The sequence below is a fragment of the Lepus europaeus genome, chromosome 21 (assembly GCF_033115175.1).
Source record: "Lepus europaeus isolate LE1 chromosome 21, mLepTim1.pri, whole genome shotgun sequence".
Lineage (NCBI taxonomy): Eukaryota > Metazoa > Chordata > Mammalia > Lagomorpha > Leporidae > Lepus > Lepus europaeus.
The window spans coordinates 1,922,599-1,946,791 of NC_084847.1; the positions used below are offsets into that span (position 1 = coordinate 1,922,599).

The 24,193-nt window shown below is 62.0% G+C and overlaps 3 protein-coding genes across 3 annotated transcripts in view; all 3 read right to left on the reverse strand.

The window, feature by feature from the left end:
- RNPS1 (RNA binding protein with serine rich domain 1) overlaps positions 1 to 24,193 on the reverse strand; it is a 426,882-nt gene that overhangs the window by 399,777 nt on the left and 2,912 nt on the right. The gene's annotated exons all lie outside the window — the stretch shown is intronic.
- Positions 3,910 to 5,363, reverse strand: ZG16B (zymogen granule protein 16B). Its single transcript, XM_062180907.1, has 3 exons — positions 5,289 to 5,363; positions 4,996 to 5,101; positions 3,910 to 4,249 (listed from the first exon to the last, which is right to left on the reverse strand). Exons 1-3 carry the CDS (start codon positions 5,344 to 5,346, stop codon positions 3,910 to 3,912), a joined length of 504 nt encoding a protein of 167 aa, XP_062036891.1. The 5' UTR covers positions 5,347 to 5,363.
- PRSS41 (serine protease 41) lies at positions 17,098 to 23,113 on the reverse strand. Its single transcript, XM_062180927.1, has 8 exons — positions 22,938 to 23,113; positions 22,588 to 22,715; positions 22,468 to 22,494; positions 22,354 to 22,380; positions 22,005 to 22,170; positions 21,097 to 21,377; positions 17,621 to 17,787; positions 17,098 to 17,328 (listed from the first exon to the last, which is right to left on the reverse strand). Exons 1-8 carry the CDS (start codon positions 23,111 to 23,113, stop codon positions 17,098 to 17,100), a joined length of 1,203 nt encoding a protein of 400 aa, XP_062036911.1.

Here is a 24,193-nt window from a genome sequence, read left to right on the forward strand (position 1 = left end):
GGGGTGAACCAATGGAGGGAAGACCTTTCTCTCTCTCTCTCATTGTCTAATTCTATCTGTCAAATGAATTTTAAAAATTATTTTAAAACACCAGTGGATGGATCTAGGTCTCCCAGAAGGGTGGCAGGGGCCCAAGTTCTTGGGTCATCTCCCGCTGCTTTCCCAGGCCGTTAGCAGGAGCTGAACTGGGAGTGGAGCAGCCGGGAGAGGCACTGTGCCCCTCTGGGGTGCCAGCGTGATTTAAGCGGCTGTGCCACAGCGCTGCCCCCAGGGAATCCCTGGTGAGTGTGTGCGCGTCCTCTGCAGGCGTGGGATACGCGTGCACTTCACTCGTTTGCAGCATGACAACACCCGGGGCTGCGTAACACGTGATTCACGGCTCGTCTGAAATTCAAGTTAAACCGACGCCCAGCATGTAATCTGCTTCCGCGCTCGGGGTGCAGCCTAGAATGTAAGAGCAGGGCCAGGCTGCGGTCAGTAGGCTGCAAGACCGCAGGGCCATTGCTGTCTCCTGGACTCAGGACCCTGGCCCAGCCCCCACGGGTCACGAGTGCCCGCAGCAGCAGAGCCCAGCCAGACCGTGGGTCTCCAGCCCAGCTTGAGTCCGGTCCGTCTCCGGTCCGCCTGGCTCAGCTCCGCGCTCTCGGGGCTCAGTGCGAACGCTGCGGCCCCACGCTGGGTGCTCTGGGAAACCGAACTGCGCGTGTGCGGGAGCGGCCCGGTGGCCGCGCGGGATACAGGGCCGCTGGGACCCAGGTGGGTGTGTCCCGAAAAGGCGGCCGCTGACCCCGCCCCCATCCCTAGCGTGCAGCTGCGGTTCGGCACCCACTGGAGCGCGCGTTACGGAGCGCCCGGCGGCCATGCGCACGAGTTCCTGCTGCAGGCGGGCGAGCACGTGACTGCTGTGGACGGCAGCGCGCTCGCCTGCATCCGACACCTGCGCTGGACGACCAGCAGGGGGCGTCAGGCTACCTTTGGGAGCCCTGCTGGCAGGCGCTTCAGCTCCCGCGCTCCCGTCCCGGGGCAGCAGCTGCTGACCACCAACGGCCAGCACCGGCTCCTGTGCCTCTCGGGCATCGGCTTCAAGTGGGGATTCGCCCCGGAGAGGGCGTCCACCCCTGCGTCCACTGTGGCCTTCACCCAGTTGTCCACCCCGGCCCCCACCTCAGCACCTATCCCTACATCCACTGTAGCCCCCACCTCAGCGTCCACCCTGCTGTCCACTGTGGCCCCCACCTCAGCACCTATCCCTGCATCCACTGTGGCCCCCACCTCAGCGTCCACCCTGCAGTCCACCCTGGCCCCTACCTTGGTGTCCACCCTGGCTCCCACCTCGGCATCCACTCTGTGGTCCACTGCGGCCCCCAACCCAGCCCCCACCTCGGCGTCCACTCTGCCATCCACCATCGCCCTCAACCCAGTGCCCACCCCGTCGTCCACCTTGTCCAACCTGTCCCCCACCTCGGCGTCCACTCTGCCACCCAACCTGGCCCCCACCCCTGTGCCAGTCCCATCCGGTCTCCCACTGAATTGCCCATTCCAGTGCCCACCCGGGCACCCACCCAGAGAGCTGCCGCCTGGGGCCCTGGGCGCACCCTGAGCACCGACACTCCAGTCGGCCCTCCACCTGGGGCCACTTTGCGCAGCTCCGGCCTGCTCCAGCGGATCTGGGAGCCTGGGTGACCGTGGGCAGGAGGCTGCGATCCCCACGTTGAATAAAGCGTCTGCATCCAAGCTGGCGTGCGTGGTCCTTGTCAGCAAGGGGCGTGGGCTCCAGGTCCCCTCTCTGGGCGCTTACCCCCTACCGCCCCCGAAAGGCGCGGGGCTGTGCCGTCCAACTCAGGTCCCTCAGGAGCACTGCCTCCCGCCCAGCACCCATCCCGAGGCACCCAGCGCAGGGCTGGTCACAGAGGGTGCACCCCAGGCTTGCTGGGGGCACAAGGAAGGGATTCCAGGGACCCTGGGGGCTCGGACGCCAGTCCTGAGCCGGTGTGGGCGCCCAGGCCGCCCTCTCCCTCCCCTTGCTCTCCTCCATCCCCTCAGGAGCACTGGGATCAGGCCCGAGGTCCTCGCCCCTCCCCACAGGGGATAGAAGGGCTCTCTCCCCTGCACTTGTGCTTTGGTTGTCAACACAGTGAAGGGTGAGTGTGAGGACGGCCCTCACACTGAAGTGTGTGACGAGCCCTACATGCAGCCTGTCTGTCAGTTCGCAGGGTGTTAGCAGGTGTGTGAGGTCGCGGGTTCTGGTATAGAACAACAGAGGCGAAGAGATGCATTTCCCCGTCCCAGTCTGTGCAGGGCCTGGAGTTTTGTGCACAGACCCCATGTTAAGTGGCTCTCAGCTTTGAAAAGCAAACCTGGGGCCGGCGCTGTGGCACAGCGGGTTAAAGCCCTGGACTGAAGCGCCGGCATCCCATATGGGCACCGGTTCTAGTCCCGGCTGCTCTTCTGATCCAGCTCTCTGCTATGGCCTGGGAAAGCAGTAGAAGATGGCCCAAGTCCTTGGGCCCCTGCACCCACGTGGGAGACCCAGAAGAAGCTCCTGGCTTCAGATGGGCTCAGCTCCTGCCGTTGCAGCCATCTGGGGAGTCAACCAACGGATGGGAGACCTCTCTCTCTGTCTCTACCTCACTCAGTAATTCTGTCTTTCAAATAAATAAAATAAATCTTTTAAAAAAAGAAAACCAAGGGGCGGGCACTGTGGCATGGCTGGCGCTGTGGTGTAGCAGGTAAAGCAGCCTGCAAAGCCAGCATCCCATATGGTTCAAGTCCCAACTGCTCCACTTCCCATGCAGCTCCCTGCTAGTAGTCTGGGAAAGTGGCTGAGGACAGCCCCAGTGCTTGGGCCCCTGCACCCGTGTGGGACACGTGGATGGAGCTCCTGGCTCCCGGCTGTTGCAGCATTCTGGGGAGTGAACCAGTGGAGGGAAGATCTCTCTCTCTCTCTCTCTCTCTAACTAACTAATCTCTTTCAAGTAAATAATCTTTTTTTGTTCGTTAGAGTAAACTAAGCTAAAATGACAATGGGGACGAGGGTTGTCCGGTGCGTCCAAGGCAGAGCGCCAGGGGCCGGCTGTGAGACCTGGGTTCGCGGCCACATTTTGCAGCTGGGCCCCTTCGGCTTGGACCCAGCCCTGCCACTCAGCAACTGCAGGGCCCGGGACCGGCCACTTTGCCTCAGTGCCTCAGGCTTCTCATTCTGCCGGTGGGGACCACGGGGGTCCCGGCCCTAGACTATTGTGAGCAGCCCCGACCTCAGCCACCTCTGGCTCTTGCCCGTGTCGACCCCTTGCCCCGGAATGCACTCATTCCGTGGCCTCCACTTAGCCAATTCTCCCTCGTCCTTCAGGACTTAGCTGGGTGTCCTTCCTCCACGGCTGCACCTCTGAGCAGGTGCCCACGCCTGACAGCGTCAGGTCACAGTGAGCGGCCACCCTCTGCTTCTCCGTCTGTCCCCACGGGTCTGTCCCCTCCCCAGCTGCATGGCTGACCTCTACTCTCTAAGTTCGGGGCCCCAGGGAGCTGGGTGTGGACAAGGCCTTGGCTAGGTGAGTGAACGAATGAGTGACTTCCCCGAGACCCCTAGCACCCTCAGAGACCTCTGGAATGGAGCCTGGCCAGGGAGGCCGGTCGATGGGCCTGGGGCTGGGGACGGGAGCGGTGGCCGTTAGCCGTGGAGCCTGACTCCTCGAAGGTCGAAGGTCGTGGGACCGGCCCTGGGTCGTCCGCAGACCCTCTTCTGCCCACCTCCCAGCTCAGGTCACTGAGTTCCCAGCCCAGGGGTTGCGTCCTGCCCAGACCCAAGGACCACACCTGCGTATGCTGTTCCTGCAAAAGCTTTATTGCCTGGTGGGGTCCAGTTACCCCAGGACCAGCCACCCTGCGTCCCATGCCGTGGCCCCGCGACGCTCACAGGGTGCTGTTACAAGCTGGGCCAGGGAGCGACTCTGCCGGCAGAAGGCCCCATTGGAAGCCCATGCCCTTGAAGCCGGAGGACGCCAGGAGGCCGAAGACGCCCTTGAGCACCTCCCCGTCCTGGTCGGGGAAGGCAGAGAAGGGCTTGCCGGCCTTCTTCCCGAACTCCACGCAGCGGCTGTGGTTGGTGCACAGGGTCAGCGTCCAGATTTTGAGGAGGTGCTGGCCGTGGATGGCCGTGATGTGCTCTCCCGGCTGCAGGATGAGCTCCTGGGTCTTCCAGCCGGCGGTTCCGTACACAGCGTCCCAGACGCAGCCGATCTTCACCTGGATACTGGGGGAGAGGAAGTCTCCCAGGGCCGGGCCCGGGGCAGGGTGAGCAGCACAGGGCCCGGCCTCTCGGGGCTCAGCTTCCTCTTCTGAGAAGCGGGCATTGTGCCGGGAGCTCCAGGCAGTGCCGGGTCACCGCGACCTCCGGGAGCCAGCGCCGCTGTTGTGGCTCAGGGCCGGCTGCCCCTGGCGAAGCCTGACTTCCTCGGCCTGAGTCGCAGGAGCAGGTCACAGGCCTGAGAAACAGGTGTCTCCCGGGGCACCTGGCGCGCTCACCGGCCCCGCCCTGCTCCGGTTGGCTGTGTCCTTCGCCTCACCTTGGGGCCGTCCTCAGTTCACCCCAACACACTCTGTCGTCCCTCCCCCAACCCCCAGTGTCTCCTAAGTGCAGAGCAAAGACCCAGGCCTGGCCTCGAGCCGGGACACCCCCATCCGAGGGCAACAGAACACTTGTGGCGACCCGTCTTCACTTGACAGTCCACCCTGTCACCTTCTTGACCCTAACTGGACAGACCGCCCCCCCCCCCCGACTTCCCCAGTGGGCCTTTGGCCAACTTTGGTGCTGAGTTTGGGTTGGAAGGCGATGGGGAGAATTCTGCTCATCCCACCCTCTGGCTGCCCAGGAAACAGCGGGGCTTTCAAGGGGCGTCTGCGAGGCCGGGGAGTGGAAGCTCGGTGACCCCGTGGCGCCCAGCAGCTGCCCAGAGCCCGCGGGAGCCGCCGTTAAAGAGTGGCCCCGATCCCGCTCACCTCTGAATCTGGCCCAGAAGATTCGTGGTTATCCGAACCGCCCTGACTTCATTGTCTTCGTCTGCATAGGTGCTGAAAAACCTCTCTCCTTTGAGTCCATACATGGCTACGAGGGCGAGAACCAGGGAGCCCACCAGGTCACCTGGGGGCTCTCACTGCCCTGGGGCCACGGACACTGGCTCTGCAGGCGGGGGTGGTCCTGCGGCCATGTGGTCACTGGGCATCCCAGACGGACAGATGGGAGGGTGCCCACCAGGAGGACGGGCCAGAGGAGGCAGACCGGCCACACTCACTCTGGGCCCAGGAGGCAGGGGTCCCCAGGAGAGTGAGGCCCAGCAACAGCAGTAGCATGGTGTCCCGGTGTCCCAGCCGGCACGGCACAAGGCTCTGGGGAGAAGAGAAGCCACGTGAGTCCAGCGCGCGGCCCAGCCCCTCTCGCTGGCCTGCCCGTGTGCACCGCGCGCCTCACCTGGCCAGGAGTTCTTCCTCAGGAGCCTCGAGCCTGCGCGCCCTCCGCCTGCCCCTTTATACCGCCCTCCCCGGGCTGCTGGCCCTCGTCCAGAAGGAAGGAACAAGGGGTCACCAGGGAACAGGAAGGAGCTGGGTGGTGGGGGCTCTTTTGGGGGAATCCCCAGAGCCATCCTGGGGGAGGCTCCCGGACATGCTGTGTTTGCTGTCTTGGCCCTGCATCTGGGCCGGTGACAGGCACCTCACCGTCACCTCCAGGTCCTCTCGTCAGCGCCTGGGCTGACCTTGACTCCAGAGGTCAGGGGAGGTTTGCTCAGAGCCCTTGCCCAGCCTAGTTGATGGTCAGAGTCTGCAGAAGCTCCATGGGAACCAGGGCCCCTTGGTGGAGCTGGGCTCAGGACCTCACTCAGCCTCAGGGTGTGACCTGGGGCCGCCTTTGTCACCACTCAGGGCTCCAGTGGCTACCCTGTCACCCGTGGAGAATCCTGGGACCCTCAGAGCCACAGAGCCATGGGGCTGCTGAGAGGGTCCAGCGAGGCTCCCAGCAGGGGTCCGAGGCTTCCCACAGATGGACAAGGTCATGCTTGGGAAAGCCTGGAAGGTGAGAGGTGTGTGGAGGGGGCGGAGGACCCTGGCGGCAGAGTTGTGGCTGCAGTGGGCACCTCGCGGGCACAGCGGGAGCCCAGGAGCTGGCAGTCACAGGCCCAGGACAAGCAGTCAGCGCCTGCTTCGCGAGAGCAGCCTCGTGTGTGGGAGAGCAGGGCGACGCGGCCCCACCGGGCGGCAGTGTGGGCCGCGGAGAGTGCTCTGTCCTGTTACAGTGTCGGGAAACATTACAGAAAAGAACCATTTTTTGGTGGCACGTGAAAATTCTATGAAATCCCAATGCTGTCGTCCACACACCAAGTGCCACGGGTGTCCAGCTTGCCCACTCACGTGGTGTCTCCTGTAATGGCCGTGCTGAGACCCAGTAGCCCTCGGGCCTGAAATTGTACTACCCAGACCCCTGGGGACACCACCCCCCCACCCCCCCACAAAGGCAGCCCTGTCCAGGGTGCTGGCGAAAGGCATTGTGGGCAGGGAGGGCGTTCAGAGGCTGGAGGACAGGCTGGCCCAGGCTCAGGCACCCACAGGCTCGTGGGCCAACGTGTGCCCCCACCTCAGCCCTCCTCCCAGCTCTGCTCCCTGTCCCAGCCACTCTCCGGCCCGGGAGGACGAGGCAGGTGGGCGGGCAGCAGAGCCTTCCTGGGCCCCAGGAGGAAGCTCCTTCTAGAAGGTGGAGCCCAAGCCCTTGGCTGGGTGGCTGCACAAAGGGGGCTTCTGTTCCCGCGCCTGGTCAGCCTGAGGGCCCTGTCTGGGCGTCTTTCTAACTCAAGGCTGGCAAGGTTTGGGGCCCAAAAGGAGGAGGGTCTGTCTGGGCTGGGACTCCAGGAAGCAGCAGCACCTGGTGTGGGCGGGCAGTTGGGAGACAGTTGCCAGCCTGGCCAGAGGCGACGGTGGCCCGGCCCGGATGCGCACGTGAGGCACATGTCCACAGAGCGCACGTGTGTGGTGACAGTGGGTGCACGTTCACACACATGAACGTGTGAACAGGCGTGCACACACGTGTATGTCCCCAGACACATTGGCCAGCTGCTGCTCCATACGGCAGCACGCTTACACTCATGCACACCTGCTCGGCACCTGTCAGCTGCACAGCTGGGGGAAGTCCCGAGAGCTGGCCCGGAGCCCACGATCCAGGAGGCTCAACACAGGCCCTTTGTCTCCCAGGAACAGAGCTCCCCAAGAGGTCGGGTCAGCCTTTGTTCCCTGCCGGGCTGCGCCCCAGCCCTCACTGCCAGGAGGCCAAACAATACCATCTTTTCCTCCTGGCAGAGGCAGCCGGCGCTGGGATGCGGCCCACGCCCTGCTGTCCCCACCCTCCAGATGTGAGGCTTGGGAAGCCTTTGTCTTAGCCTCTTGTGGCTGGCGGAGGCCCCCTGCAGCCTGAGTGCCGGGCTGCCCCCAGCCTCATCTGGAGGCAGGAGCTGAGACTCACGGGTGGAGATGGAGGTGCCTCCTGCCGGTGGCCCCTGCGGATGCCGGGGACCTCAGGGGTCAGTGGCAAGAGGCTGCCTAAGGGGAGGGGAACGGCCAGAAGCGAAGGGGCCCCAGGCTGGCCGCTGTGCATGGACTTGCCCAAGGTCCAGGGGTGGCTGCTGCCCGGAGGCCCCAGGGGAGCCCCGTGGTGGCGGGAGGCAGCTCTCCCCTTATTGTGTAAGCGTTGTCTCCATTTTTCCCGGAGAGGATTCGTGCTTTCATCAGAGAACCAGGGCGCTTAGGGGCACCGCTGTGGTGCAGCCATTCAGCTGCCAACTGAGACGCTGGCATCTGATATGAGTGCCGGTTCAAGTCCCGGCTGCTCCACTTCCAATCCAGCTCTCTGCTGTGGCCTGGGAAAGCAGCAGAGGATGGCCCAAGTAAGTGCTTGGGCCTCTGTACCCACGTGGGAGACCGGGAAGAAGCTCCTGGCTCTTGGCTTTGACTTGGCCCAGCTCCGGGGGTTGCAGCCATTTGGGAATTGAGTCAGCAGGATTCTCTCTCTCTCTCTCTCTCTCTCTCTCTGTAACTCATATTCAAATATGTAACAAATATTCAAAAAAGAAAATGAGGGCACTCAGCCTCACATTCCGCCTGACCTTTTATGTAGTTAAAGTTTCATCAGCGCCAGTGTTGAAGGTTACCAGCACCCAATTTTGTTTTGGTCAGAGCAAGTCGGTGAAGTAAAATTGCATTTATTGCTGGACAACGTGATAGCACTTCACACACACATCACACAGGCCAAAAAATATGAACCGGCAACAAAAGGGAGAAGAGAAACGTGCTAGGGGCTCAGCAGCTCCTGCAAAGCTACCACCCGCCGCCTGCTCAGTCCACACGCAGCCGCTGCAGCTGGGGGCCAGGCCGCTCCGTGCTGCGCCTGCTTCCTCCTTGGAGAAAATTAGCAGGGCCTGGAGGCCTTGGTTCCTATGTCCTCGCCTGTTGCTAATTCCTGTTGATTCTGGCGGCGGTGGAGGGAGCGCAGGGCGCCGGCGGGGCCTCTCTGGGGCGACCGTACTCAGTTCCCCGTGGAGGGACCGGGTCGCAGCAGCCTTTTTGATTTTATTTTTTAAGGTTCACTTTTCCCTTCCTGCAGCTCAGCCATCCTCTCGACATCATCACGTCCATCAGGTTCAGCTGCCCGCCCGCCCGTGGCCGCCTCGCCTGCCTCCTCCACCTGTTTGTGCACCTGCTGCTCCCCGTCTCCTCCGCCACTTTGCTTCTCCCAGAAGTTCTTGGTGGTGACCTGGGAACCGCGGCCATGGCCGTGGCAGGGACCCGGGCCACGAAGTGATGGTGAGTGTGAGGCGAAGGTGGCGTTTCTCGGGGCGGTGGTGGGCGGGATTCTCGGGTTCTGGGCTCCCGAGGCTGCTCCGACGTGTGTGTTTGTGACTCAGTGTCCCGGTGGGTTCTGGTCACTCCAACAGAACTCTCCTCCCATACCCTATGGCTGCACCACAGGCGGTGGACGACCAGGATCGGGTGTGGGCAGATGGCACTCTGGGTCAGGCGTCGGCATGTAGGGGGTGCAGGGCCCACGCCACTGAAATCCAGGAACCTGGGGCAGGAGCTGCCCAAGAGCCAGTGTCCCGTAGGGGAGGGCCTGGCCTCCAGGCCTGGCTGCAGTCCCAATTCCAGCTTCCCGCTAATACACCCGGGGGGCAGCAGGGGATGGCACAAGTACTGGATCCCGGCCACTCACGTGGGAGACCCGGATGGAGTTCTTGGCTCCTGGCCCAGTCCTGGCTGTTGCAGGCATTTGAGGAGTGGACCAACAAGTGACAGTGGAAGCTTGTGTTCTCTCTCTCTCTGTGTCTCTCTGTCTCCCTCTCTCTCTTCTTCTCCCTCTCCCTCTCCCCCCAATGAATGAATGAATACATCAGTAAAGAGTGGGCTGGCACTTCCACACATGATCTGGGGACACAAACATTCTGAACGTGGCCCCTCCCTGAACCCCTCCCCGAGCTCTCCCTGCCTCCCAGTCCCCTCTCCTGGGGGCCAGGAATTCCCCCCATGGGGCAGAATGCCCTGCTCGGACCCCTGCCCTGCGGAATGGAGCCGTGGACGTGGAAACCTCAGCCTGAGACTGTGCCCCAGGCCTCCTTTTATTTTTTCTTTTGTAAATTCTAAAATTTGTTTCAAAAGCAGAGAGAGGGTACGAGCTCCGCCCCCCGCCATCCGCTGGTTCACAAATGTCCAGGACAGGCAGGGCTGGGCCCAGCTGAAGCCTGGAACCCAGAACCACCCCCCATCTGTGCTGAGGAGGGAAGCAGTGTGGGGAGTGGCGCGGAGCGCCGGCCCCAGGCAGGCATGGCAGCAGCGTGGCAGAGCCCTGCTGTGTGGCTGCAGAGCCCCATGGGGCAGCCTTGGACTGGGAGGCCAGCTGTTGACCCCACTGCGAGCTGTGTTGAGGGCCTGGAAGTTTGCAGACCGCAGCGCTATGGCAGGGGACAGAGGAACCAGACAGGCCACAAGGGTGGCGGTGGGGGCTGGACTTGGCAGAGCTGTCTTCCACGTAGAGTCAGAGAATGTTGCCATTAAAGCTTCCAGCAGCAAAGCTGAGAGGTTGCCAAACCCGGTGTGGCCCCTGTGTGCTGCACTGTGCGTCCACCTGTGTTCCCAGCCATTCCTTCTGTCTTTGGTCCATTCTGTCTTTCAGTGCATTTAAATGAACTTTTAAATGATTTATTTATTGGAAAGACAGAGACAGGGAGAGAGAGAGATCTTTGACCTACTGGGAAATTCTACGTGCCCGCACAAGGCAGAAGCCAGGCGCTCCATCCAGGTCTCCCACGTGGGTGCAGGGACACAAGCACTTGGGACACCTTCTGCTGCCTTCCCAGGTGCCGAGCAGGGAGCTGGATCGGAAGTGGAGCAGCCGGGACCCGGAACCAGGCACTGCGGGTAGGAGACGCTGGCTCACACATGGTGGCCTGTCCCACGGTCCCACAATCCCAGCCCTTCGCTGCCTTTCCCCTCCAACAGCCCAACACGCCAGCCCTCAGCTACATACGTGCCCTCCGCTCAGTGGTTCCACATTTTGAAGTCGAATTTGTGGAGGATAAAAGCACAGATCTGGAGGTTCTTGTATGTATCACGGCCTTTGTGCTCTGTTTTATTTGATTATGTTGACCCGTGGTGAAACACGCCCGGCAGGCGTCACCGTGTCTCATGGTTTCAAGGCACGAACAGCGTTAGGACACCCAGCAGTGCTCTGCCCAGCTCCGGACCCCTGCCCCGCGAAGCGAGCAGGGTGCTGTCCACTCCCGTGTCCACCTGGCTCTGCCCAGCTCCGGACCCCTCCCCCGCGAAGCGAGCAGGGCGCCGTCCACTCCCGCGTCCACCTGGCTCTGCCCAGCTCCGGACCCCTCCCCCGCGAAGCGAGCAGGGCGCCGTCCACTCCCGCGTCCACCTGGCTCTGCCCAGCTCCGGACCCCTGCCCCGCGAAGCGAGCAGGGCGCCGTCCACTCCCGCGTCCACCTGGCTCTGCCCAGCTCCGGACCCCTCCCCCGCGAAGCGAGCAGGGCGCCATCCACTCCCGCGTCCACCTGGCTCTGCCCAGCTCTGGAACCCTCCCCTTCCGCAAAGCGAGCAGGGCGCCGTCCACTCCCATGTCAACCTGGCTCTGCCCAGCTCCGGACCCCTCCCCCGCGAAGCGAGCAGGGCGCCGTCCACTCCCGTGTCCACCTGGCTCTGCCCAGCTCTGGAACCCTCCCCTTCCGCAAAGCGAGCAGGGCGCCGTCCACTCCCATGTCCACCTGGCTTTGCCCAGCTCCGGAACCCCCCCCCCCGCGAAGCGAGCAGGGCGCCGTCCACTCCTGCGTCCACCTGGCTCTGCCCAGCTCCGGACCCCTGCCCCGCGAAGCGAGCAGGGCGCCGTCCACTCCCGCGTCCACCTGGCTCTGCCCAGCTCCGGAACCCTCCCCCTCCGCGAAGCGAGCAGGGCGCCATCCACTCCCGTGTCCACCTGGCTCTGCCCAGCTCTGGAACCTCCCCTTCCGCAAAGCGAGCAGGGCGCCGTCCACTCCCGTGTCCACCTGGCTTTGCCCAGCTCCGGAACCCCCCCCCCTCCGCGAAGCGAGCAGGGCGCCGTCCACTCCCGCGTCCACCTGGCTCTGCCCAGCTCCGGACCCCTCCCCCGCGAAGCGAGCAGGGCGCCGTCCACTGCCACGCCCATCTGTCCGAGCTCGCGTGGGCTCAGCTCCCGCACGTCCCCGCCGCCGCCCACTGCTTCCCGTCGATGCCGTGGTTTGTAGTGACCATGCTAACGGCGTGAGGCGCGACTCGCGCTAGCTTTTCCGTTCTTGCCCGTGACTCTCATGAGCTCATTGGCCGTCTGTGTGCAGCTTTCCTGGTTTGGAATAAGCTTCCGGTTGAGTTGGTGGTGTGGGGACTTCCCTGCGTGTTCTAGCTCAGTTCTGGTCAGATCGATGATTGACGAGTCTTTTCTCCCAGTCTGGGCTGCCATTGTCACTCAACGGAGTGTCTTTTAGTAGATTAACAAGTCTAGTTTGCCAGATTTCTCTTTTGTTTGACCTGGTGGCTAAGATGCTCGCGTCCCACACAGAAGTGCCTGGGCTGGGTACCCAGCTCCAGCTCTGGCTCCAACCCCGGCTTCTGCTGCCGCGCGTCCGCCACCCACGTGGCAGACTGGGGGCTTGGGTTACCAGCTCCCGGCTTCTGCCCAGCCCAGCCCCGGCTGTTAGGAGCATCTGGGGAGCAAACCAGTCGGTGGGAGTGCTTCCCCTCTCTCCTCCCTCTTTTCAAATAAATAAATAATCTTTAAAATGATTTTATTTGTTTGTTTGAGAGGCCGTGTTACAGAGACAGGGAGAGAGAGAGAGAGGTCTTCCATCCGCTGGTTTATTCCCCACAAATGGCCACAGTGGCCAGAGCTGGGCTGATCTGAAGCCGGGAGCTGGGAGCTTCCTCGGGGTCTCTCACACAGATGCAGGAGCCCGAGCACTTGGGCCATCTTCCATGGCTTTCCCAGATGATCAGCAGGGAGCTGGATCAGAAGTAGAGCAGCCAAGTCTCGAACCAGCACCCATATAGGATGCCAGCGCTGCAGGTAGAGGCTTAGCCTACTAAGCCATGGCAGCAGCCCCAATAAATACATTTAAAAAAAATAAATCATTGCTAAATCCAATATTGTGAAGCTTTTACCATATATTTTATTCTAAGAGTTTTATACTTTTGGGTCTTACATTTATGTGTGACCCATTTTAGAATTTATTTGAGATGGAGAGAGAAAGAGAGAGGGAGAGAGAGAGAAAGCAGATGACCACAGTGGCCAGGGCTGGGCCAGGCCACACCAGGAGCTGGGAACTCAACCCAGGTCTCCCATGGGAGTGGGAGGGACCAACTCCTTGAGCCATCACTTGCTGCTCCCAGGGTACACATCAGCAGGAAGCTGGAATTGGGAATGGAGCCGGGACTCAAACCCAGGCCCTTCTATCTCAGACTTGGGTGTCCCAAACCAGCGCCTTAAGCAGTAGACCAAGTTTCTGCCCCTTTGATCCATTTTGAGTTAATTTGTGTGTGTGGAGTGTGCAGCGGGTGTGGTTTCGTTGTTTTTCGTGTGGATTTCTGGTTTGCTCAGCAGCATGTGTGGAAAATGCACCCCTTCCCCACCGAGGGGCCTTGGTCTTGTGAGGGCGTTCCTGGGCCCTGCACTCGATTCCGTTGGTCTGTGTGTCTCCCACCGGTGCCACACCGTTTGATGACTGTAGCTTTGTAGTATGTTTCGGAGCCAGGAATTGTTGGCCCTCCAGGGTAGTTCTGGATGTTTGGGGTCCCTCGAGATTGCAGATGAAGTTCCGGACGGGCTTCTCATCGAATCTGTAGGTTGCTTTGAGCAGTACCAGCACCGCAAACGTGAGGCGTCTTCCTGTCTGTTTATGTCTTCAATTCTATGCAGCAACGTTTTACGCTCAGCATCGTCCAGGTCTTTCACCTCCTTGGCAGGATAATGCCTAAGTGAGGTGTTCGTGCCACGCTGCCCCCAGTGGAACTCCCTCGTCACGGAACCCCAGCCGTCTTCACAGGCAGTGGGTGGCCTGGGCGGGATTCAGTCCTTATTCTAACAGATGTTTTCATCTACAGTTTTTTTTTTTTAACACTTATTCCCCCCCCCATTTTTTTTTAATTTGTTTTAATTTATTTATTTAGACAGGCAGAGTGGATAGTGAGAGAGAGAGACACAGAGAAAGGTCTTCCTTTTTGCCGTTGGTTCACCCTCCAATGGCCGCTGCGGCCGGCGCATCGCGCTGATCCGAAGCCAGGAGCCAGGTGCTTCTCCTGGTCTCCCATGCGGGTGCAGGGCCCAAGCACTTGGGCCATCCTCCACTGCCTTCCCGGGCCATAGCAGAGAGCTGGCCTGGAAGAGGGGCAACCGGGATAGAATCCGGCGCCCCAACCAGGACTAGAACCCGGTGTGCCGGCGCCGCAAGGCGGAGGATTAGCCTGTTAAGCCACGGCACCGGCAGTTTTTTTTTTTTTTTTTTTTTAAGATTTATTTATGTATTTGAAACTCAGAGTTACAGAGAGAGAGACAGAGAGAGATTGCACACCTGCCGGGTCACTTCCCAGAGAGCTGCAATGGCTCTGCTGAGCCAATCTGAAGCCAGGAGCCAGAAGATCCATCCGGGTCTCCCCCGGGGTGCAGGGACCTAAGTACTCGGGCCGTCCTCCGCAGCTTTCCCAGGAGCATTAGCAGGGAGCTGGATCGGAAGGGCAGCAGCCGGGAATCAAACATGTGGGATGCCGGTCCTGTGGGCGGTGGGTTTCCCTGCTGTGCCACAGCACCGGGCCCTAACAGTTCTTTGTGTGTGGAATTTTAAGGGTTTTCTACACAAAAGATTGTATCATTGGGGGACACAGATAATTGTACTTCTTCTCTTGCAATTTGAGTGCCTCTTATTTTTCCTGATTCAGTCCTCTGCCTAGAACTTCCAGCGGGGAGTGGGCGCCATGGGGGTTCCCGGGTGGGACCAGTGCCTGCACCCATGGTACCCCAACTCCTTTCACAACAGGAGCACAACTTGCACCTGGGGAAAGCTGTCCCCAGCTGCCTCCTGCCCAATCGCCACCTGCCAGCTGCCCTTGTTCTTGGTGGACAGTCCTTTTTTTAAAAAAAATTATTTATTTACTTCAAAGAGAGGGAGAGAGAAAGGGAGGGAGGGAGGGAGGGATCTTCCTTCGGCTGGCTCACTCCCCAGGTGCCCCAAGGTGGGCAGGTCTGATGCCAGGAGCCAGGAGCTTCATCCAGGTCTCCCACCCGGGTGCAGAGCCCAAGGACCAGGCCATCCTCCACTGCTTTCCCAGGCCATTAGCCAGGAGGTAGATTGGAAGTGGAGCAGCTGGGACTTGAACCAGCACCCATACAGGATGCCAGTGTCATAAGAGGAGGCTTCATCCACTGCACCACAGCACCAGTCTGGCTGCTCTGAACCCTGGGGTGGTGAAGGATGTGTGATAACCGAAACCCCTTGAGAGGAAGTGGATCATGAAATCCCACCCAGACGAGAGTCAAAATAAAGCCCCTGCATGGGAGAATGAGACTGTTTATTTATTTATTTTTTATTTGATAGGCAGAGTTAGACAGTAAGAGAGACAGAAAGGTCTTCCTTCCGTTGGATCACCCCCCAAATGGCCACCACGGCCGGCACTGCGCAGATCCAAAGCCAGGAGCCAGGTGTTTCTCCTGGTCTCCCATGCAGGTGCAGGGCCCAAGCACCTGGGCCATCCTCCACTGCCTTCCCGGGCCACAGCAGAGAGCTGGCCTGGAAGAGGAGCAACCAGGAACCTGGCACCCATATGGGGTGCTGGCGCCACAGGCGGAGGATTAACCAAGCGAGCCATGGCGCCGGCCCCGAGACTGTTTAAATACAGAACCTGTCAGTCTGTGCTGGGGGCCGGTGTGGTGCAACAGGATAAGCTGACGCCTGCCTTGCTGGCGTCCCTATGCACACTGGTGCAAGTCCTGGTGGCTCCAGCTCCCTGCTAATGCACCTGGGAAAGCAGTGGACGATGGGCCAAGTGCTTGGGTCCTGCACCCATGTGGGAGACCCGGATGGAGTTCCAGGCCCTGGCCCCAGCCTGGCCCAGCCCTGGCTGTTTTTGCCACTTGGGGAGTGAACCAGCGGATAGAAGGTCTCTCTCTCTGTCTCTCTCTCTGTCTCTCTCTCTCTCTCTCTCTGTCTCTCTCTCTCTCTCTCTCTCTGGCTCCACAGTTCAAATAAATGAACAGAAGTCTTCAGCACAGAATTTTCCACTCATAATTCTGGAAGCCAGAAGCCTGCGGTGAAGGAGTCAGAGCTGTGCTCCCACAACCCCAGGAATCCCCAGGGGCCTCCTGCCTCACCCTCCATGTCCTCGTGGCTCCTGGTGCCCCCACCCCGGCTTGCACTGGGGATTGCACTTCCTCTGGGGGAGCCCACCCGGGAGTGACAGTCATGCAGGGAAACAGGACGGCAGGGGGTGCTGCCCAAGGGAGCCGCAACCCCAGCCTTGGAGCCAACCCCCCTCCCGAGCCTTCCCCAGACTCCCAGGGTAGCTGCAGGATCTTCGGCCAGGTGCATTTTCCATGTGGCGGGGGTTGTGGCTGCGGTGGAGGTGGGGGAGGGGGAGGCATTCCCACCAGAGCTGCTCCCACCTTGTGGCCACAGCATAACACGCTCCTGGCAAGAATGTCCACTGCCTCAGGTCTCGCTGGACGGGTCCTTCCCCTACAAGGAGCCTGGGGCGCAGAGCCCCTCACAGGGAGCCAGGCAGGGAGGACACAGACCTGCTGCCCCCAAATGGCGCTGAGCGGCTCCCTGCCGCTGCCTCACCGGCCGTCTGCTCCAGCTCTGCACCTCCCCAAGCCCTGGGACCACCCTCAGCAGGAGCAGGGCGGATTCCAGAGAGCCAGCCGCCCCACGGTTCTGTCCTGGGGGAGCCAAGGCCGAGGGCCCAGCAGGATGGCAGCTCAGTCGCCCTCGGGGGGACCTCCTCGTCCCTGCAAACGCATCAGCGTTTCTTCCTGCCCTGCCACTTCCTCCCGTGATTCCCGGGAACCGCCTCCCAGGTGCACACCTGCACCCCGCCCTGAGCCAGGTCAGCCTCTGGGGCCCATGGCAGGAGCAGCGGTGTCCGGGGCTTGTGTGGTGGGAACAGGGGAATGGGGCCTCGGGAGCATGTGCCCCCGCCCCCAGCCACCTGGAGCCAGGCCTGCGCTGCCATCGTTATCTTTCTGACTGCACGCACTGGAGGGGCTCTCCTGTTTCAACCAGAGCGTGACTATCGGGGGACAGAGGTTTGGGAGTGGGGGGACTGTCTTGGGCTGGATGGACCCGGCTGAACGGAGGGCGTTGCTCATGAAGACACTGGCTCTACACAAACCTCAGAGTGACAGCTGGGACACCCACACAGGTTTATTAGCAAATGAGACACAGAGGCTAGGAGCCAGGTCCACAGGCAGTCCCCACCCCAGCCCTGGGTGCCTACAGTCCCGGGGAAGGGGCTAGCGCTGGGGCACCCAGCTCACCCTCATAGGTGTGGGGGAGGGGGGGCTCATGCTGCCCACAGAACCCCGGAAGCACAGCGCAGAGCCAGCAGCAGCAGAGTAGGGGAGGGGTCCAGCTTGGGCGCACCAGCCACCAACTTTATCCACTTGAAGTACTGGCTGACATTGGTATAGACACCGGGCCGGGTGCGTAGCCCACAGCCCACTCCCCAGTTCACGATTCCAAGCTGGTACCAGATTCCATCGCTGTCACAGACCAAGGGTCCACCTGAGTCGCCCTGGGGAGCAACGTGGGTGAGCATGGCCTGGGGCAGGGAGGAGGGGCGGGGAGGGCAGGAGGGTGCAAGTTCCCCTCCCCTGCAGCGAGCACGCCTCAGCTTCTGCGTCTGCTAAGTGGGCCAGCAGCACCCGGGCGGGCGGGCGGGGCTGGCGTGAGGGCGGAGGAGCAGGACTGTGCAAGGAGGTGGTTTGCCCCTGCCACTGCTCTCAGGCAGGCACTGCAGGTGGGGGCGGGGCGGGGGCTGGGACGGCAGGGAGTCTGCCACGTGGGAGGGAGCGAGGTCTACTCACACCGCAGGCGTCTGCCCCGCCCTCCTCCCTGCCGGCACAAATCCAGCTGTCGTGGATCGAGGCCCTGTCTGTGCGCTCGGCGGGCAGTGTGTAGAGGTGGTTACACCAGGTGTTGTTGATGACCGCCAGCTTCACTTCCCGGAGGTTGTATGGAGGGGGTATTCCGGCTGGGGGTAGAACAGAGGACAGCACCCTTAGCCTGTCCTGTGCCATCAGGGGCAGAGGAGAGCCGGAGCCACAGTGCAGTCCCGGGGGATTCCCACGAGGCTGACCATCAGCAGCACGGAAGGACCCGATGGGTGGACCTGCTGCTGGGCCCCCTGCATCTCTGGTGCCCATTAACAAAATGATGGCCCTGCCTGAGGGTGCTGGGTCTGGGTCTGATCTCTGCTTCCGTTGCAGCCTCCTGCGAATGTGCACACGGACAGCACAAGCCCTTGAGTCCGTGCCACTCAGTGGGAAACCTGGATCGGGTCTGGGCTCTCGCCTTTGTCCTGGCCCAGCCCAGCTGTTGTGAGCATTTCTGAGTGAACCAGTGGGTCGGAGGGTCTGTCTCTGTCTCTCTGTCTGTCTCTGTCTCTCTCTTTTTCTCCAGACTCTGTGTGCCTTTCAAATCAAATGAAAGAAAAGATTAGAACTCCAACACTCGACAGCTGTGGAATCCAGGACGGATCTTCCAGAACGTGATGAAAGACACGAATTCCCAGAAGCCAGAGGTGGATCGAACAGGAATACGCGAGGACAGGACGAGGACACAGCGTAACCCGAGAACGAGAACTTGCACTCAGCGGGAGTGAGGCGTCTGCTCCCGCGCACAGGAACTTCAGCGAGAGCAGCAGCGGTTCCTCCTCCCCGTCACGTATTTTCTGAAGACAAAGTTGTCCTGTACAGCAGGACAGGAAATTGACAACGGGAAAGCCCTACCCCCCTCATCCTCAGAGCTGTCTAAACGTTGCCAGATGCCCCACTCAACGTCAGAAAACAAACACCGCGGTGCAGAACCGCACTGGGTGCTCCTCCGTCACGTCTTCCCCTCCCGGCGGCCTGGAACATCGCCTCGGGCTTCCCGAGCTGGTACGCGCCACCATCCATTTGAAACATTGCAGGTGAGTTATTCTGTGGACTCCTTCCCCTTGGGCTTTGAATCCCGCATATTTGGGCTATCACAGAAGCAATGCTGTGATCATCTTTACATTTATTTATTTATTATCTCACAGCTAGAGTTACAGACGGAGGAAGAGACGGGGAGGGGCCTTCCATGCACTGGTTCACTCCGCAAATGCCTGCAGCCGGCCAGAGCCGGGCCAGCAGCAGCCGATTTCTGGCAGAGACCATGGGGGCCGCTGGCAGTGGGGGGAGCGGCCAGGGAGGACTGCGCTAAGAGCAGGAGCCTCGGGGGTCTGCGCAGACCCCGGCCAAGGGGCTCCCACTGCCCCGCTGAAGTGGAAAACGGGAGTCTTGCAGGTAGCAGTGAGAAGCATATTGTGGCCGGCGCCGTGGCTTAACAGGCTAATCCTCCGCCTTGCGGCGCCGGCACACCGGGTTCTAGTCCCGGTCGGGGCGCCGGATTCTATCCCGGTTGCCCCTCTTCCAGGCCAGCTCTCTGCTATGGCCCGGGAAGGCAGTGGAGGATGGCCCAAGTCCTTGGGCCCTGCACCCGCATGGGAGAACAGGAGAAGCTCCTGGCTCCTGGCTTTGGATCAGTGAGATGCGCCAGCCGCGGCGGCCATTGGAGGGTGAACCAGCGGCAAAAAGGAAGACCTTTCTCTCTGTCTCTCTCTCTCACTATCCACTCTTTGTATGGATTTTGGTGTTTTGCACTAAAATACACCTATCTTTTTAATTCCATTTTCCATGCACTTTTTGCACTACCCTCATTGCTACAAAAAAAAGAAACAAATCACAAGATAGTATAATTTTTGCTAGCTGGTAATGCTTCTAACGTAAGTGGATTGAATGCTACACAAAACAGGCAGAGATTGGCAAAATGGCTTAAAACACAGGCTCTCACCATCTGCCACCAGCAAGAGACACTTTGATCCCAAGGCACCCAGAGGCTGAAAGGGGCCGAGTGGGAAAGGGTCCACGCAGGCAGGAACCACAGAGGCCCAGGTTGCTGAAATGACTCCACGTCGATCGACTTTAAATCAGTGCTCATGACAAACGCCAAAGAAGGGCACCTTACGTGGAGGCGACTCCTTGCGCAGATGGAGCACTTAGAAATACCTGGGTACACAACAGGCCTGCGCCACAAAATCCGGTCAGAGTCACCGGTCTTCCCGGCCACAGCAGAGAGCGCACTCTAAATGGCCGCTGCCTCGCAAAGAGTTCCCTGGGACAACGGGAAAATGCGTGGAGATGAAGGAAAAGGAGCCGCCGAGGGCAGCCGGGGCTGTCTCGGAAGGAAACCCGCAGCCGTGCAGGGTGCCGCGCCTGAGGAGGGAATCGCCCGTCACGTCCCAGGGAACCGGGGAGCCACAGCGGGGGCCCTGGCGCTGGCAAAAAGGAGGGCGGGTGGGCCGGAACCCACGGCCAGAGCACAGATTAGGGTGACCCGGCAGACACGGGGCAGTGGGAAGGGAACTTCGGAACGACTGCACACCCAAAGTGACGAGCACAGAGGAAAAGGAAACGCCTCATCCACGGACGGCCACGGACGGTCACGGATGGCCACAGACAGCCACGGACGGCCACAGACAGCCACAGATGGCCACAGACAGCCACGGACGGCCACGGATGGCCACGGCCCGCGCAGAAGCACAGAGACTCTGGAGGAGCCCACAGTGGGGGAGACACGGAATCTGCGCTCGAGCGCCTCCCGGCTAAGGGCAGCTCGGGGGATCAGGTGTGGTGGAGCAGCTGCCTGGGCCTACATGCCTGCTGGGAGCGCAGGCACTGCACGCTGGGAGTGAGCCCGGGGGAAGATCTCTGTCGCTGTGCCTCTCACGTAGGTGAACAACCTTTTACAAAATGTCAACATTTCTCCAGAGGAAGATGCACAAACCAGGACTGGAGGTATCCCCACTGAGCACCTTCAAGCCCACAGCCAGATCACGCTCACTTGTGAGCCCGAGAGCTCTCTGTCTGCCCTCAGGAGCAGGCCGTGGCGCTTGGTCTCGTCCCGTTATTCAACACGGAACCGAGGTGCCAGCCAGGACTGGCGGACAAGAAACAGGAAAACCACGACTGCTGGCGGATGACGTGATCCCACCCGAGCAAACCCTGGAATGCAACAAAACCTGCCAGAGCTGATCAACCAGGCCGCGCCACGGCCCCGCACTGCCCACGCAGGCTTCTGGCCAGCGCTGTGTCTGGAGGGCAGTGGGAGCCACCTGTGTGGGAGCCAGTAGAGAGACGCAGCAGGCGGACAGAAGCTCCATGGCCCCCAGGACACAGAGGAGCTGCTGGGCCGCGTGTGGCTGGAACAGGGCGTCCAGGACAGCGCCCCCCGCCCCACCACGGCTGTCCCCGCTCACTGCCGTTGTCTGCGATGTGGCCCCAGCCAGTGGCCCAGCAGTTGTTCTGGTTCAGGAACATGAAGGTGGAGGAGAGCACACAGATGGGCTGGATGTAGGCGCTGTAGGTCACGCGGGAGGCCAGCTCCACCAGGGCGACGTCGTTGGCCGTGCCCAGGTGCAGAGGGTAGATGACGATTTTGCTCACTCGGAAGCGTGTGAGCCAGGCGCGGAGGTTGTAGAACGGCGGCCTGTTACTCAGCTCCCCCAGCTGCACTCGCCACCGCTTCACGTTCTGAGTCCTGGCGGGAAGACCGCAGTCAGCGCCTGCGCAGCAGCGCCACCCCCTGGGCACAGCGGCGCCGTGCAGGGAGGTGCCACACCGCCCTTCCCACAGGCACCAGCAAGTCCAGCTCACAGACTGCCACCACCACGGCCCCAGCCTGGGGACCGGGAGGGCACGGGGCTTCCTCCCTTCCCCCTGATCTCGTCACCTCACAGAGCTGTCCTAGGACAGGGACACTGGCCCAGCCTCCAGTGAGCCTCTGTCAGCCAAAAAGGAGCTGGCAGAGGAGGCCACCAGGGTGGGCACTGGGCAGGGTGGAGAAAGCTGGATACCCAGCCCCCAGCCCGCCTCAGCTCATGCCTCCCCCACCTTGGTCCACACCTGCTGAAGCGGGAATCGGGGAGGAAGCCCACCTTAGCCCACCTTGGGTTTGTAAGGCAAAAGGACGATGCCCCCAAGGTGCATGGGATTGTTCTGAAAACATTCTGGAACAACGTGCCCGGGGTTCTCTCCAGGGGCAGCAACAGGACCTTGAGTGGGCGTTAGGGTGCACCCCGTTGACGAGTCTGTATTCCTGGCCTGTACCACCTCTCCGGTGGAGACAAAAGTTCAACGCCCCCCTCCACCAGAGCCCCCCACTCACTTTCTGAAGCAGTGCGCAGCTGTGAGCACCCAGCGGTGGTTCAGCAGGGTGCCCCCACACACGGGGATGCTATCCCTGCGCATACTGGCCATCCACGGCCAGCGCCCGCGGACCGACTCTCCCCCGCCCACGATCAGCGGCTTAATGTCCTGGTGGCCGCAGGGCTCTGCGGTGGACAGAGACACGCACTGAGGGCAGCCACAGCCCAGCCCGCCCACCCTCGCCCCGGCTGTGTGAGGACCGGGGATCCCTGGAGAAGCGCGCGGGCCCCCGGGTCGCCCCGCCGGGGAAGCAGGTGACACCGGACCCTCCCCGCACAGCCCGCCCCGCCCCCGGGCCCGTCGGTTACTTGAGAACAGCTCCGTGTTCATGGGACCTGCAGCGGAGGAGAGGAGGGGTGAGGCGTGCCGCGCACCGCACCTGGCCCGGCTGCTCCGCGCGCAGCGCGTCCTGCGCGCCCTACCTGGCAGGAAGTCCTCTTCGCCCGATTCTGCGCGGAGAACACAAGGTGAGCTCCCTGGCGTCCACGCTCCCCGGCCTCCACCCACCCCCTCGGGTGCCCCGCGGCGACCCCCGAGCTCACCCGGCTCCTGGGGTGCGCCCCGCGCCAGCAGCAGCGCCAGCAGCAGCGTCCCCGCCCCCGCGCCCATGGCTGCTCTGCACCTGGGCGCCCCCTCTGCTTCCTCCCGCTCCGGCTCGGCCAGGCGCCCCCTGGGGGCAGGAGCAGGGTGGGAGCCGCCAAGGCACCCCAGGAGACCCTGTCCTCTCGGGACCTAGCAGGACCAAGGGCTGGCTGGGGACCCTCAGGCCGCCCAGCTCCCGGGGTCCCCAGCACACTCCCTGAGACAGCCCAGAACCGGGGGACCCCAACAAGCCCCTTACCACCTGCGCCCCAGCGTGCTGTGCAGAGCCCCAGGGGGAAGCTGGCCTCACTTTGTCAACCTCAGAGGGCTCTCGGCCTCCCCAGCTGCCCTCATGGGGCCACAGGTCACGCTGCCTTCCTGTGGGGGTGTAGGGGGCACCCACATACCCAAGGCGGCCCCTGAAGCCAGGCTGGGAATGCACAGGTGAGTCGGGTCCACCAGACGGCCCCAGACCTCAGAGGCCATGGCTCAGGGTCACAGTCGCCCAGCGTAAGGACGCACGTGCTGGTCAGAGAGGACAGGGGGCCAGCAGAGTCCGGGAGCCCCGGCGGGGCTGTGGCTGCACACAGTGGTCCATGCTCTCGGGGTGTGGGGAGCAATCGGCCCCCAGCTCGGTGCTCAAAGGAAAGCTGCCCCTGCGCAGGTTCGGCGACCGTGGGAGGGGTCGTTCGATCCCGGGAAGCTGCCGGGGCTCAAAGCAGCGTGCCAGGGTCCAGACCAGGGTGAGGGCAGTGTCCAGGGTGTAGGGAGAGGGGAAGGCGCCTCCTGCTGGCCGTGGAAGCCCAGGCATGGCCGAGGGGCATGGGCAGAGAATGGCAGCCATCGCTGACGCGCCCCTGAGAGGCAGCTGACGGCGCTGACGGCAGGAGGCAGGAAGCGCCCGGCAGAGAGCGGGGAAAGAGGCGGGTGTCGCTCACGCACAGTCCTGTGGTTGGAATAAATCTCTGTGTGCAGGGCGGAACAGTAAGACGGACAGAGCTGCGGGCTGGGCTGGTGACCCGGGACGAAGGAGGAGACGTGCTCACGGGCAGCGCAAGTGAAGGGGCCGAGAACCTGGGAGAAGCTCGCCGTGGAGGGCGGCCAGACGGGCCGCGGCCATCGCTGCTGGCGCTGGGGGCAGGCGGGGAGCTCTGTACCTGTCCACACCTGAGTGACCGATGGTCATTTCTGCATGATGAAACATGCTTTCGAGAAAGAAACGGAGAGCAACCCGGCTCTGGGAGTCCCCCGACAGAGCAGGGGCCCTGGGACAGGACCCCAGGGAGCCCGGGTGCCCCGGGGCCAGTGCACACCTGCACCCCGCCCTGAGCCAGGTCAGCCTCTGGGGCCCATGGCAGGAGCAGCGGTGTCCGGGGCTTGTGTGGTGGGGACAGGGGAATGGGGCCTCGGGAGCATGTGCCCCCGCCCCCAGCCACCTGGAGCCAGGCCTGCGCTGCCATCGTTATCTTTCTGACTGCACGCACTGGAGGGGCTCTCCTGTTTCAACCAGAGCGTGACTATCGGGGGACAGAGGTTTGGGAGTGGGGGGACTGTCTTGGGCTGGAT

Bases quoted from the DNA above. Each gene is read 5' to 3' on its own strand.
- PRSS41 (XM_062180927.1), bottom strand. From the start codon at position 23,113: ATGGCCTCTGAGGTCTGGGGCCGTCTGGTGGACCCGACTCACCTGTGC. The intron at 21,378-22,004 runs GTGAGTGGGGGG...TCTTCCCGCCAG, and splicing joins GCTGCGCACTGCTTCAGAAA to GACTCAGAACGTGAAGCGGT. The intron at 17,788-21,096 runs GTGAGCGGGGAC...TTCTACCCCCAG, and splicing joins CCACATCGCAGACAACGGCA to CCGGAATACCCCCTCCATAC.
- ZG16B (XM_062180907.1), bottom strand. From the start codon at position 5,346: ATGCTACTGCTGTTGCTGGGCCTCACTCTCCTGGGGACCCCTGCCTCC. The intron at 5,102-5,288 runs GTGAGTGTGGCC...TCGCCCTCGTAG, and splicing joins CCCTGCCTCCTGGGCCCAGA to CCATGTATGGACTCAAAGGA. The intron at 4,250-4,995 runs GTGAGCGGGATC...CCTCTCCCCCAG, and splicing joins CTTCTGGGCCAGATTCAGAG to TATCCAGGTGAAGATCGGCT.